At 51.2% G+C, this 15,324-nt stretch overlaps 1 protein-coding gene across 5 annotated transcripts in view; it reads right to left on the reverse strand.

Annotated features, from left to right (window-relative positions):
* Positions 1-15,324, reverse strand: part of GBF1 (golgi brefeldin A resistant guanine nucleotide exchange factor 1) — a 2,300,480-nt gene that overhangs the window by 1,704,799 nt on the left and 580,357 nt on the right. For all 5 annotated transcript variants that reach the window (XM_085603553.1, XM_085603551.1, XM_085603552.1 and 2 more), the window contains exon 12: positions 3,261-3,472. In XM_085603553.1, coding sequence (XP_085459679.1) covers positions 3,261-3,472 — 212 coding nt within the window. The remainder of the gene's footprint in view (positions 1-3,260; positions 3,473-15,324) is intronic.

Genomic DNA, 15,324 nt, shown 5'->3' on the forward strand with positions numbered 1-15,324 from the left:
GAAGAGGAAGCTCTGGAAGCAGTGCCCCTGGACGGTGAACATCGACGCCGTCTTGACCTTGAACTCCCAGACGTGGAGATGCTGACCACAGGCTTCTCGACGTCGAATTCCTATGGCTTCTCGACGTCGACTTTCCTCTCGACGTCGACTTTCCTCTCGACGTCGACTTTCCTCTCGACGTCGACTTTCCTCTCGACGTCGACTTTCCTCTCGACGTCGACTTTCCTCTCGACGTCGTTGATCTTGTCGAAGCCGACCTGCGTGCCGATGTCTCCTGGACTCAGATCGACGGCGATGATGTGTCGACGTCGTCTGTGAAGTCCTCGACACGACGTCCTTCCCCTCAACGTTGAACTTCGACGTTGTTTGAACCCAGAGCCCTGGGTCGACGGGGAGCATATGGTAGTCATACCTGGCCTCGACGCCTTCGACGTCGACCAGGACCTGCGTGGTTTCTGAGCCTTCTTTCGACTGGAGAGCCCCCCAGAGGCTGACGCATTGGGTTGTGGAAGAAGAAAAGCTCTCTCCATGCCCAGATGTCCCACCTGCAGCCTGTTGTCTTCTCTGCTCCATGCCTTGAAGAGGAATCTGCTCCCTGTCACAGAGGGTCCTACTGGAGAATGACTTGCAGATGACACAGGAGTCAGGAACATGAGATGAAGGAAGACAGAGTATACAAACCCTGTGAGAGTCCGACTTGGCCTTCTTCCTGCCACATTCTAGGCACTTGTCAAATAAAGATGGCATTTTGAGTAGAAAAAAGTGGCTAAACTGCCCCAAAAAGACAGCAAAAGGAAGGTAAAGGCCTAAGACGTCGAGTGAAACACTCAAATTATCAAGAAAGCTCAACTATTTTAAGATATATACCACTAAAGGTAGAGCTCAATGCTCAAGGGTCCTGCTAGCAGGAGCCGGAAAAAAGAACTGAAAGAAACTAGCCTTTGGCTGTGCATCATGGGATACAGAGGGTCTCTGGAGGGTTCCTTAAAGGCACGGTATCCTTTTACAGACACATAATGGCAGCCTATGGGGGCTTGCCTGTCCAACCCTTCCTCTCTATCATGACAAAGGATTTTTGCGAAGGGGAGTTTCTCTATGTGTGAAACTTAGCAAAATGTTTAAATTTCAGTGTTATCTGGCTATCCTTTTTCACTTCAGGATGAAGTACTGGACAGAATAGCCTTGTTTATTTCAGGCTGCATTATTTGTCTTGATTTTCTCTTAAGTGTCTATGCAGGATTGCAGAAGAGGACAACTTAAGAGACTATTTCGATTGCTTCGGGGTCCACGCACATGGGCGGGACTATTCACATGGTTATGACTATACACAGAGATCCCCTACTACAGAAATCTATTTTTGTACTTTTTGTCTGACAAGAGTGGAGGTGTAGTGTGTGGTACAGAAAGCGGTTCCCCTCTGGTCCATGACGGACTCCGTAGAATAGTGATGTAAGTGATTGGATGTGCTTAAGAAAGCTCATGACGTAGCATGCTCAGTTAACGGTTACACTCTGAAGAATAAAGACATGTAATATCGAGCTGTGTGTGTGGCATGATCATTTAAATACACCAGGGCTGGGGGAGACATTGCAGCTACGTGCTGCACACAGATCTATACAGAATGTGCTCATGTCAACTGATCTTCATCTTTCAACACTGGCCTTTTTAAAGTTTCAATATTTTTAGTTTTTGTGAGTCATTTGGCTTCATACCTACATTCAGGGACCAGCCCGTACCGAGCCCACTCTTGCCCTAATTTTAATTAACAGGTAGAACTGCACCTGTTGCCCCCACACTACTGACAGGTCAGTCAACAGGTAGCCCTACATGCCAAACAATGAACTTGCCCCATTTGCACCCCTCCCTATCTTTAGCTCTGAAAAACTGCAGTAACTGTGGTGCAGTTGCGATCACCTTAGCCCTGGTACCAATGTACCAGCTGCACTACTAATATCTACACCCCAGAGCAGGTCTCTTACTGCCCTCAGACATTCATACCTCTGTAGCTAATCGTTCTACAAGTTTGAATGCCAGTCCCTGAAATTACAAGGCAACATATTATCTAGGTACATAAATCAGGCAGGTATTTTAAAATAACTTTGACAGAACCAGTGTGTTCTTGGACAGGGAATGTAAAAGATTTTTTTTTTTTTTACAAAAGCCATGTAAGTGTATATAACAACCAGTATAGCGTTTTAGTAAACATGGTGTTAAAAAGCAGCCTTTGCTATGCAGGCATCACTTACCTGTTACTTAACTTGAGCCCCTCCCCCATTGTTTCTTGCTCCATACCCCACAACCTCCCCCATGTCTCATGTTTCTTGCGTCATCACCCCAACACCCTGCCCCATTTTTGCTTGCCCTTACCAATCGTCTATTCCCGCCACAAACAAAATGCTATGACGTTGCCAGCACTGGCAGTGTCATAGGGTTCTCTTCATAAGCATTGGCTAAGCCAACATGACTTGCATATGCAAGATCTATTGGCTTTGTCAACTTTTTTTTGTTATTTTGTACAGCAATGAGACTACTGTGCAGACTGACAAATAAAAAAATTAAATAAAGAGTGGGCCAGTGTTAATAGCGTCATAGCTCTTCTTTTTAGTTTTTTTTTTTCTTTCAGCCTTTCTGTACAACATGGCTAAAAAAATATTGTCAAAACCTTAGTCTCACATAGTCGAAACCTATTGGCTTTGTCAATGCTTGTTGGTCTCTATTACAAATGAAGCATTTGCTTTTGCCTGCAACATAATCCAATGACGGTACTTTGGCCCAAGGTATAAATTCTTTTTCTTGGTATAGGCAAAAATTGATTAACGATCAAACAGACCTGTTTTTAATTGCATACACCCTTCAATGACATTTTTATAGAGAGTTTGCAAAATAATACAACGTATAAATAATAATTCAAAATAATTAATGAATGCTAGTGTAGCCATGAAAGAACTGAGAGGTCTTTTGCTTTTTTAGAACTCCTTAGTTTTCTATTCTTTCATATTTGTCACATAGCTGTAAGGCTGCAGTGACAACACAGTTTAAATAATAGTACACAAACGCAGAAACGCCATCTGCAATCCAATCAAACTCTATTGAGTTGAAAGTTCCATGATACAGGTACAACACAAAATTGGTTAAAAGAGCACAGAGCAGTTGGAATTATTTCTTCATCCTACTTATACATAGTAGTCAAAACCTCTTTTAGCATCACACTTACACAGCAGTCACATTAAGCTTCAAACGGGAACACACTATAGGATTACCTGGAAGAGATGCCGACAGAGTTCATCTTTAACCAGCCCTAGAAGAGAGGCATAGTTTGAAAGAGCTGCCGATTCCAAAGCCACTGTGAGCAGCTGCAAGCCCATGTGGATCATCACCTCAGAATTGTGCCTGTCATGGGGGTTTATGAGAGAAACGAGGAAACGGAAGAGTTCACGAATACATGGTAGACCATAAGGAACCAGAGCAACGCCTATGGAAACAAGAATATGATACTGATAAATGGCTGATTATGTCAATCACCATCAAAAACTGATCAAATGCATAAAGAACAAGTTACTTACCTTCGGTAACGATATATCTGTAAGAGACATAGATTAGTTATAGTTTCCTTACCTTCGAATTACCCCCAGGCATCAGACTGGATCTGGAGAATTTTTCGGCAGCAGTACCCATGCGCGTAGAAAGGTGGCGTATGTCGGCTTCACGTTCGTCATTGGCGTCGTGGTTGCCGGGATGACTTCGCAGCAGCTTCTTAGACACTGCCCTCGCGCGCTGACATCAGTTCTTTTACACAACATTCCACACCAGAAGCGCAGAACGCAGACATTGACCACTGGTGCACAAAACTAGGGCCCTGAAAGGGATCCCCTGACCCTAGAAGTCAGTTCACAGAACGGGGAGGATGGCTGGGGCGGTAAGGAATCTATAACTAATATATGTCTCTTACAGATATATCGTTACTGAAGGTAAGTAATTTGTTCATCTGACAGGGACAATTAGTTTTAGATTCCTTAACTTAGAATAGATACCCCAGCAATACCAACCCCGGAGGTGGGCCTGCGAACTAAGATCACACTAGAAAGTCATGGAGAACAGAATGGCCAAAGAAGCCGTCTCTCCAGACTTGGCTGTCGAGGCAGTAGTGTTTTGTGAATGTGTGCAGAGATGCCCACGTAGCTGCCTGACCGATGTCATCGAGGGGGACTCCCCGTCGCAAAACAGTGATAGCTGCTGTCGCCCTGGTGGCATGGGCGCTCAGTCCCACTGGAGGCTCCTCCTTTGCCAAAGAGTAGCAAGCTTTAATGCACAAACAGACCCACCTAGAGATGGTCCGTTTGTGCCCGGCCCAACCTTTTTTGGCACCCACGTAGCCAACAAAGAGCTGGTCATCCACCTGGAATAGCTAGGTGCGATCCAAATAAAACAAAAGCGTACGTTTTGGATCCAGACGGTGGTGCCTTTCTTCCTCCTTAGAAGGATGCAGAGGAGGAAAGAAGGTGGGCAAAGTGATGGTTTGACCAATGTGGAAAAAAGTAACCACCTTTGGGAGAAAAGAAGGCCTGGTTCTAAGGACGACCTTCTCTGGATGAACAGCCAGAAAAGGAGGTTTTGAAGAAAGGGCTTCCAGCTCACTCACCCTGCAGGCAGAGGTGATGGCAACCACAAAAGCAGTTTTTAGAGTAAGAAGTCTGGGAGGACAGTTATGAAGCGGCTCAAAGGGAGCGCCACATCAGATAGGTAAGAACCAAGTTCAAGTCCCACTGTAGCATTAGGAAGGAAACAGGAGGAAGCGATTTACAACAGGGGACTTGAAAAGAGAAGGCTGATAAGGATGCCTAAGAAAGGCTGAAATGGCTGAGAAAGAGCCCTTAAGTGTGCCCAGAGCAGAGCCTTGCTGGGCCAAAGAAAGGAGGAACAAGAGAATCTCAGAAAGAGGGGCAGAAAGGGGATCCACAGCCTTTGCTGCGCACCATGCCACAAATCTGTTTGATCTGCAGGCGTATACCGACTTAGTGGAGGGACGCCTGGCTGCCAGGATAACATCACAGACTTCGGGAGGAAGGTCGAAGGCTGTCAACTGTCGCAGCTCAATCTCCACGCAAGGAGGTGGAGACTGGACAGTTTCGGGTGGAGGACTGTCCCCTGCTGCAGCGACAGAAGATCCTCCCGAAGAGGCAGTCTAATCGGAGGATCGATGGCCACGTGCAACAGCTCAGGATACCAGACTCTTCGTGCCTAATCCGGAGCCACAAGAATGACTTGGGCCCAGTCACGCTTGATCTTCTTCAGCACACTGGGCAGAAGTGGTATAGGCGGGAAGGCGTATGAAAGACCGCAACTCCACTCTTGACGAAAAGTGTCACCTAGCGAGTGCCGCCTTGGAAATTCCAAAGCGCAGAATTGCTGACATTGCACGTTCTCTTCAGAGGCGAACAGATCTAACCAAGGCTCTCCCCACTGTTGAAAGATCTTGTGCCACCCCTGAGTGAAGATGTCATTCGTGATCCATCATGCACCTGCGGCTGAGTTCTTCCACCCTGGCGTTCAGTGAACCCATCAGGTGTTGAACAACCAGGGATATGCCCTGATGTTCCAGCCTTGTCCGGAGACGGGGAGCCTCTTGACATAGGGTCCACAACCCCACCCCACCCTGTTTGTTGCAGTACCACATGGTGGTGGTGTTGTCCGTGAACACCTGCAACACTCTTGCCCTGACAGAGCTTTTAGTGCAAGACAGATCGCCCGAAGCTCCAGAAGGTTGATGTGGAGCCCGAACTCCGCCGAAGAACAGAGGCCTCTGATCTCCGCCTCTCCCATGTGGCCGCCCCATCCTAGAAGTGATGCATCCTTCAGCACTGTGTACTCCGGTTGGGGAAAAGAGAGGGATCTGCCGTTGACCCAATCCTGCTTTGTTAGCCGCCACTGCAATTGACGTGCAGTGCCCTCCGAGATCTGAACGCAATCGGACAGATTCCCCTGATGTTGTGCCCACTGGAACTCAGGCCCACATATGCCACCTGGCATGATCTACCAGCAGGATGCAGAAGGCCATGAGGCCCAGCAGCCACAGGGTCATTCTGACCGAAACCCGGGATAAGGGCGGAAAGATCAGAATAATAGTCCGAATATCCCGGACTCGCTGCTTGGGAGGATAAACCCGAAACTGCGTTGTGTCCAGAACCGCTCGTTGAAAAGGAGCTTCTGAGAGGGAGTCGGTTGTGACTTCGGCACGTTGGCGGTGAACCCCAGCAAATTCAGGAGGTCCACCGTAGTCTGGAGGTGGCAGACGACAGCCTGGGGCGAGCTCACCTTCAACAGCCAGTAGTCGAGATGAGGGAAAATTGGAACCCCTGATCTGTGCAGATGAGCTGCAACCACCGCTATCACTTTCGTGAACACCCGATTGGGTGCTGGTAAGGCCAAAAGGGAGCACGGAAACTGAAAGTGCTCGTGGCCCACCGTGAACTGCAGGTAATGCCGGTGGGCCGGCAGGACAGAAATGTGAAAATAAGTGTCCTGCAAGTCCAACGGTACCATCCAGTCTCCAGGGCAGACAGAACCTGAACTAGCGTCAACATTTTGACCTTTTCCTTCCGGAGGAAGCAGTTGAAGTTCCTGAGATCCAAGATAGGACGCAGGCCTTTGTTCTTCTTGGGCACCAGAAAGTAGTGGGAATAGCAACCACGACCTACTTCTGGGGCAGGAACTCTCTCAATGGCTCTCTCTTGGGCAAGAGTGCCGAAACTTCCTCTTGGAGAAGGGCCAGATGATCCTCCGACATGTGATGGTGCAGAGGTGGCATGGATGGAGGGGTAGTCTCGAAGGGGAGGAAGGGGTAGTCTTGAAGGGGAGGGAGTAGCCCCTTCGGACTATCTGCAAAACCCACCTGTCTGATGTGATGGTGCGCCAGTTGGGGGGTGATGGCGAATCCTGCTGCCCACTGGTGATTTTTGGCCCTGAAAGGCCGGATTAGGAGGGTTTGGAGGCTGCTGCAGAGGGAACTGTGGTGGACTGGTCCATTCGCTGGCTCCCGGACCCAGGGCGGTGGTTCTCACGTCCCCGGCTGTGCAAGGGTTGAACCGCTTGTGCGGGCCTGTGGCTCTGGGTGGAACATGGCAGGACACTCCTTCCATAGCCACGAAAGGGGCGAAAAGCAGACTACTTAGGGCAGATGGTGGCGAGGCCCAAGGACTTGGCCGTAGTCCGTGAGTCCTTGAAGCGCTCTAGTGTGTTGTCTGCCTTGTCGCTGATTAGGCGACGGCCATCAAAGGGCATGTCCATAAGGGTAGCATGGACATCCCCTGAAATACCAGTCTACCTCAGCCAGGCGTAGCGTCGAAGGGCTATCGAAATTAAAATTGCCCTGCCTAGCGAGTCGAATGCGTCCAGTACACAGCGAACGGTAAACTTGGCTTCGTCTCTCCCCTCGGCAACTTTACGGGAGAGTATAGCGTGGGCCTCCTCTGGGCACTGGGCAGCACCTGGCCACCGTATCGCACACGGAGTAGGGGTAACGGCCAAACAGACAAGCAGTGTTTACCGACTGCAGTCCCAAGCTGGAGCAAGAAAACATCTTCCCAAGCTGGTCTAGCTTTTTGGATTCCCTATCAGGTGGGGCAGTAGGGAAGGCGCCTTTGGACGTCGAAGCTTGGATCACCAAGCTCTCAGGGGAGGGATGTGTGTAAGAGAAAAGAGGAATCGCCCAGAGCCGAGCGGTGGCGTCGGGCGATCATCCTATCCACAGGCGCCCCTGTGTTGGGCCTGACCAAGGTGTCCAAAAGGATGTCAATGAGGGCTTCATTAAACGGCAGGTTGGAGCACCTCTGTCAGGAAGTTAGTCCATACCACCACCGTAGGTAGCTTGAGAGCCTCGGCCGCCCTATGCAACACCACTGCATAGGAAGCTCCCTCCTCCGTAGCCACCGTAGGAGGAGACAACATGCCTAGGTCTGGAGAAGTATCCAGACCACTGGGATCCTAAACTCCTCTCGCCAGTCCGGATCAGACTCCAACTGGTCAGTTAAAGGGTCTCTAGATACCTCCTAGTCCTCCCCACCCTCCTGTGGTTGCCAATCTGGCCGTAAAGAACCAGGGGGGAGGTGGTGGTTGTTGTTACGCGACCGGTCCTTTGACCTATTGCATGACCTGGACCTCGAACGATGCGGAGCCAACTGCCGGGCCTCGAGAAGCTTTCGGGACCATTCCCGCAAAGATTTCGGATTCATGGCCCAGCAGTCAGAACACGACTTGGGGTCGTGGTCGCGTTCCAGACACCACAGGCACACGTGGTGCGGGTCCGTCACCGACATCAACTTTCGGCAGGAACTGCAAGTCTTGAAACCGGGCATACCTTGACCCTGCTCCAGGCAGGTCGCTCCCCACGGCGCAATAGCACCACCTGTTGTGCCTGTGTTTCCCTGCTCGCTGCTGCTGCCACTGCTGCGAGTTCAAGGCCCTCCTCCACCCGCAGGCTACAACCTGCGCCTCATCTCTGGTGGCCAGTGGCTTGTACTGCATTGCTCCTGTTTTATTAGTTAATTGTTTCGTTTCTCTCCTCCTCGGTTTACTGTTATTTTGTTGCATTTGCCCTCCTTTTTCCCTTTGTATTCTGTGCCCCGTGCCCTCTTTGCCTGCGGTTCCCTCGCAGCTCCTGCCCCCGTTTTTCCTGCCGCTGCGTCCCCTGCGGCTCCGCCCCTCCTGCTCCGTACAGTATTGCCTCTGTTCTTCACTGTTTAAGTGCTTGGTTTTCCTCCTTCCCCGTTGTTTTTCTGTGCCCTCTTTTTGCCTTCTGTTCCCTCGCCCCTGTTTTTCCCGGCGCTGCGTCCCCACCCCCGCTCGCCTATTCGTCCGCTCCCTCCTCCCAGCCGCTCCTCCCTCCCACCTCCCCTTCTTACGGCGGCCGCAGCGTGGTGAGGAGAGTGACCCTTGACCCTGCTCCAGGTAGGTTGCTCCCCACGCCGCAACAGCACCACCTGTTGTGCCTGTGTTTCCCTGCTGCAGCCACGAGTTCGAGGCCCTCCTCCACCCGCTGGCTACCACCTGCGCCTCATCCCTGGTGGCCAGTGGCTGGCTGTAGGTTTGTTTGTACTGCATTGCTCCTGTTTTATTAGTTAATTGTTTCGCCCTCCTTTTCCCCCTTTGTATTCTGTGCCCCGTGCCCTCTTTGCCTGCTGTTCCCTCACCGTTCCTGGCCCCGTTTTTCCCGTCGCTGCGTCCCCTGCAGCCTTGCCCCCCCCTGCTCTGGACCGCGCCCAGTGCCAGAACCCCAGGCCCCCGCAACCAACATGACACCCGACACTGCCACAAAGCCAGCACCCACCACGCACTCAACACCAGACGATCACACACCTGCTTCCTGGCCGCCCCGAAGCGCACCCAAGGACCCTTCTCCTGCCGGAACTGCAGCTTCACCAGACTCAACTCAGACACCGGGAAAGGACACAGCTACCTCAGATGCATCCTTCTCAACACCCGCTCCGCACGCAAACACTCTGTTGAACTCTGGGACCTACTCGACTCAACCTCCCAGACGTCGCCTTCCTGACGGAGACCTGGCTGAATCCCTCCTCGGCACCAGACATCGCCATAGCCATCCCGGAAGGCTACAAGATCACCCGCAGGGACCGCACCAACTGAGTAGGAGGAGGCACCGCCATCATCCACAGGAGCACTCCCAGAGTATCGACCAGCACCGACGACACGCTCAGCACTGCCAAACACCTGCACTTCCAGATCCACACGACCCAAACACCACCCTCAGAGGAACCCTCGTCTACAGACCACCCGGACCCCGACCACAGTCCATCGCCGACTTCGTCAGCTCACATGCCCTCGCCTCCACGGACTACATCCTCCTCGGGGACCTGAACTTCCACCTCAAGAACAACAACGACACCAACTCCACCACCCTGATCGACAACCTCGCCAACCTCGGACTCAGACAACTCGTCACAACACCCACCCACTCCGCCGGCCACACGCTTGACCCCATCTTCTCCGCAAGCCCCCACGTCTCCTTTCAACCACACCACCGAACTCCACTGGACCGACCATCGCTGCATCCACTTTACCTTCCAGAAACCCACCACGCACCACCGCACCCAACAGATCCCTCGCCGCTGCTGGAGCAAAGTCACCGAAGACCAGCTAACCACCACCCTGGCCTGAGCCAACCCGCCGACCCCACCGGCCCCGACACCGCCACCGCCACCCGCAACCTCAGTCAGTGGATCGACAACTGCGCCAACACCCTCGCCCCGTTCAAGAAACCCTCCAACAGCCACACCAGCAAGAAAGCCAGCTGGTTCACTGAAGACCTCCAGGCCTCCAAACAAATCTGCCGAAAACTAGAGAAGAACTGGCACCATGAACGAACACCAGACAGCTAAGCAGCCCACATGAACGCCACCCGCAGACACCATCACCTCATCAGATCCACCAAAAGGGCCTCCTTCGAAGACCGCCTAGACAACAACGCACACAACAGCAAAGAGCTCTTCAACATCGTGAATGAACTCTCCAACCCCAGCTCCAACACCGACATCCCACCTTCACAAGAACCGTGCGACTCGCTTGCCACTTTCTTCCATCGCAAGATCACAGACATCCACGACAGCTTCAACGCCACGACCACCCCGACAACCGCTGAGACCTCCGCCCCCGCGGCCACCATCCGCACCGACCGCCTGCTCTCCTGGACCAACAAATGATGATGACACCATCAAAATCATGAAAACCATCCACTCTGGATCTCCGTCAGACCAGTGTCCAAACCACATCTTCAACAAAGCCAGCACAACCATAGAACCCCACCTCCGGAAAGCCATCAACATCTCCTTCGAGACAGCAACCTTCCCGGAGAGCTGGAAACACGCCGAGATCAACATCATACTCAAGAAACCCAAGGCGGACCCCAAGGACCTCAAGAACTTCCGGCCCATCTCCCTGCTCCCGTTCCCGGCGAAGGTCATCGAGAAGACCGCCAACAAACAACTGACCCGCTACCTCAAGGAGAACAGCATCCTGGACCCGTCCCAGTCCGGGTTCTGCAGCAACCACAGCACCGAAACTGCCCTCATCGCCGCCACCGATGACATCAGGGCCCTGCTAGACAACGGAGAAACCGTGGCCCTCATCGTCCTAGAGCTGTCAGCCGCCTTCAACACGGTCGGCCACCGCACATGCCTCAACAACGCCGGGATCCAAGAGAAGGCCCTGGACTGGACCACCTCCTTCCTCTCTGGCAGAACACAGAGTGTCCGCCTCCCCCCTTCCGCTCCAAAGCCACCGAGATCATCCGCGACGTACCCCAGGGCTCATCCCTCAGCTCAACGCTGTTTAACATGTACATGGCACCGCTCGCCCACGTCGCCAGACTGCACGACCTCAACATCATCTCCTACGCCGATAACACCCAGCTGATCCTCTCCGTCACCAAGGACCCCCACACCGCCAAAACCAACTTCCACGAAGGAATGAAAGCTGTCGCCGAGTTGATGCCGACAGAAGCTGAACTCGGACAAGACGGAAGTCCTCATCCTCGGATCCACCCCCTCGGCCTGGGACGACTCCTGGTGGCTGACCGTACTGGGAACAGCTCCAACACCCACTGACCACGCATGCAACCTAGGGGTGATCCTCGACTCCACCCTCTCCATGACAAAGCAGGTCAACGCCGTCTCTTCCTCCTGCTTCATCACCTTTTGCATGCTCCACAAGATCTACAAGTGGACCCCCACTGAAACAAGAAGAACGGTCACCCAGGCCCTCGTCAGCAGCAGGTTGGACTACGGAAACGCCCTCTACACAGGAGCCTCGGCCAAACTCCAGAAACGACTTCAACGCATTCAGAACGCCTCTGCACGCCTGCTCCTCGACATCCCTCGCCGCAGCCACATCACACTCCACCTTAGAGACCTGCACTGGCTCCCCGTCAATAAGAGGATAACCTTCAAGCTCCTTACCCACGCACACAAGGCACTCCACAACACCGGACAAGCGTACCTCAACAGACAACTCAGCTTCTACACCCCCACCCGCCAGCTTCGCTCCGCCAACCTTGCCCTCGCCACAATCCCCCGAATCCAAAGAGCGACCTCCGGCGGCAGATCGTTCTCCCACCTCGCCGCCAAGACCTGGAACACCCTCCCTTATCCACCTACGACAGACCCAAGACCTGCTGACCTTCAGAAGACTCCTCAAGACCTGGCTTTTTGAGCAGTAGCAGCATTTACCCTCCTCCCCTCCCCAGTGCCTTGAGACCCTCACGGATAAGTATTACAAATGAATGACTGATTGATCCCTAACGTGTACCAGGAGTCGAAGACTCAAAACGGCGTCAACAATAGTCTGCAAAAAGTCAGTCAAAAAGTGACTGGAGGTACCGGATCTGTGTTGGGTGGCACCGCGACGTCATCCTGGCGACCATGACGCCAATGACGAACGCGGAGCAGACCGACGCCACCTTTCGACGCGCAGGGGTACTGCAGACAAAAAAATTATTTTAAAAAAAAAGTTAGATACTAAAACAATGATGTTTTAAAGTAATGTTACTGCGTCTGAGTCCATACACTTAAAAACACAATGTAAAACTCTAAAGTAAGATATGAAAATTAAACTCAACACTGAAAAATGAAAAACATTTTACAAGTGAAGGAAAATGTTTTCCATTAAGCATCTGTTTGTGGCATGTAGTGCTGTAGATTCACATGGTGTGCATATTCCTTCTGCCTAGTGTTGGCTCGGATGTGTGCAACTTGTTTTTCTTTGAAGAAGTCTTTGAATTATGAGGTATAGTGACTTCACCTACTGTTGGTAATACACATGGGTATCGGTTCCATTGTTGAACTGCTTTTCCGCACAGCAGGTGAGGTTGTAAATAGAGCATATAGATACAGCAGATGATCATGCAAGAAATGAAGAAAGAAAAGCATCTGCAACAATCAAAGAGTTCCGGGAGAAGGGTGGGTGGCATGTGAATCTATTGCACTGCACACCACAGATGCTTACTGGGTAATATTTTCTGTTCGTGGCATGGGTAGCTGTAAATACATATGCTGTGCATAAACTGTAAAACAGTTCTCCCCTAAGCGGTTGCTAGCCAGAAGGATTTTGCAGAGGGCTGGAAAAGTGTACAAAGTACAGTCTGGCCCACATTAGCTTGTTGGCGTGTAAGGACATCTACACAGTAATGCTTGGTGAATGTATGGAGTAGACCAGGCATCTGCTTTGCAGATAGCAGCTTTAGGGATGTTAACGAGGAAATCCATAGTTGCAGGTAAAGTGGGGTCTGGGAGGGACAGGCAAAGGTCTTTAGGCTTTGGCCTAACCGGTCTAGCTACATTTAATGAACCATCATGCTATTACTGCTTTAGAGAGTGCATGACCAACTTGGGGAGAATCGTGAAGTTTGTTCTAAGGACTACCTTATCTTTGTAAACATGTAAGAAAGGTTCCTCCAATGTTACAGTATGAACTTTACTGGCACGCCTGAGGGAGGTAGCACTTGGAAGGCCACCTTCCAAAAAACATAACTACAAAGGGCATGAGGGAAGTTGTTCAAAAGGATGATCCCAAGTCTTATGAGAACTATGTTGAGGTTCTACACAGGGGAAAGCAGCACTCTGGAGGAATGACTGTTCTGAGTCATTCCAGGAAGGCCTTAATGACAAGAACCCTGAAGAGTGACGTGCTCCCTGTTATGAACGTAGGCAGCAAATGCAGCTAAATGAAATCTGATGGAGGTGCAAGTGAGGGACTAATTTTGCAAGTGAAGCGGTGAAGCAGAAAACAATGCCTTGGACAGCTGCTTGAAGAGGGTTAATTTGACTTGTAGTAGTGCACAAATCGTTTCCATTAGGTAGCTTAACAGGTTCTCACTGTAGGCCTGCGGCCTTCTTGAGAATGGTCATACATTCTGGAGGCAGGTTGAGGGAACCGAATTCTAAAACCTCAGGAGTCTAATATCAAGAATTAAGAGCTTGGGGTTTGGGTGTCTTAGCATGCCCTGGCTCTGTGTGAGAAGGTTCATCCGGTTAAGTAGCTTCTCGTAGGATACAGGGAGAGGTCTCGGAGGGTGGTGAATCAGGGCTGTCTGGCACACGTTCTAGCCACCAGTATGAGGATGGGGGATGTTTGCCGCAGCCTCCAAACAACAAAAGAAGTGGGAGAGGTGGAAATGCATAGGCAAATATCCCAGACCAGGTCATCCATAGTGCATTGCCCAAGGTCTGTGGGTGTGGGTACCTGGAGGTGAAACTTGGGCATTTTGTGTTTTGGGCGGTTGCTAAGAGGTCTACGTAGGATAACCTCGTCTGACAGAAATACAGGAGTAGGGCTTGTGGATTGACTGCTCACTCGTGGGCTTGCTGGTGCATCCTAAGTAGGTCAACAAAATTGTACTCCTGGTAAGTACTCTGCCAGTAGTTGGACTCTGCGATGGAGGGCCCACTGTCAAATGCCCTGGGCGAATGCAGGTAACTGTAGAGAGTGAGTGTTGCTCTGTTTCTGCAGGTAGAACATGGCGGTCATGTCTGTAAGAATGAGGACCAATTTGGGTTGGATGTGACAGAGGATAGTCTTGAATGCTAACTGGATGGCCAGAAGGTCCACATAGTTGATGAAGATACCCTGTTGATGGAGTTGCCACATTCCTTGTGACCACCACCCAGTGAGGGAATCATTAGTTGTGATGGTCAACAGTGGCAGTGAATCCGCTTCTTGCTTTTCCAGCACTGCAAAGAGCAATGAGTGCGGTTCTAGATCGACACTAGATCCTCTCAGTGACCCTTTGCTTGTGACCACTGTGCAGCTAGGCACTCCTGCAACAGGTGCATGTGTAATGTGGCATGGGGAACTGTGGCAATGCAACAGGTCATCATGCTGAGTTGGTGCATGACTATCCTGACCGCTCCTTGGCGATCTGGCTGAAAAAGGGGAGTAACAAATGGAAAACGTGAACCCTTGCTGGGTTGGGATAGAATTTCCAGATAACAGAGTTGAGTACGGGATTGTTTGCTATTGATGGTATACCCTAGAACAGATAGTATGTCTATGGTAGCCTGCGTCTAAGTCAAAGACTACTGTTTAGTTGCGCTCATCATCAGCCAGTTATCCAAGTAAGGGAAGACGTGTGCTCCATTCCGCCAAAGACAAATGGCTACAATGGAAAGTCAGTTTGTAAACATCATTGATGCGGCGATGATTCAGAAAGGCAGAACTTTGAACTAGTAATGCTGACCACATACCCCGAACCAGAGTGACCGGCAATGTGCAAAGTGCATCAGGATGTAAAAGTAGGCATCCTTCAGGTTGGGGGCTGTC

The sequence above is a fragment of the Triturus cristatus genome, chromosome 1_2, assembly GCF_964204655.1.
Source record: "Triturus cristatus chromosome 1_2, aTriCri1.1, whole genome shotgun sequence".
NCBI classification, from domain to species: domain Eukaryota; kingdom Metazoa; phylum Chordata; class Amphibia; order Caudata; family Salamandridae; genus Triturus; species Triturus cristatus.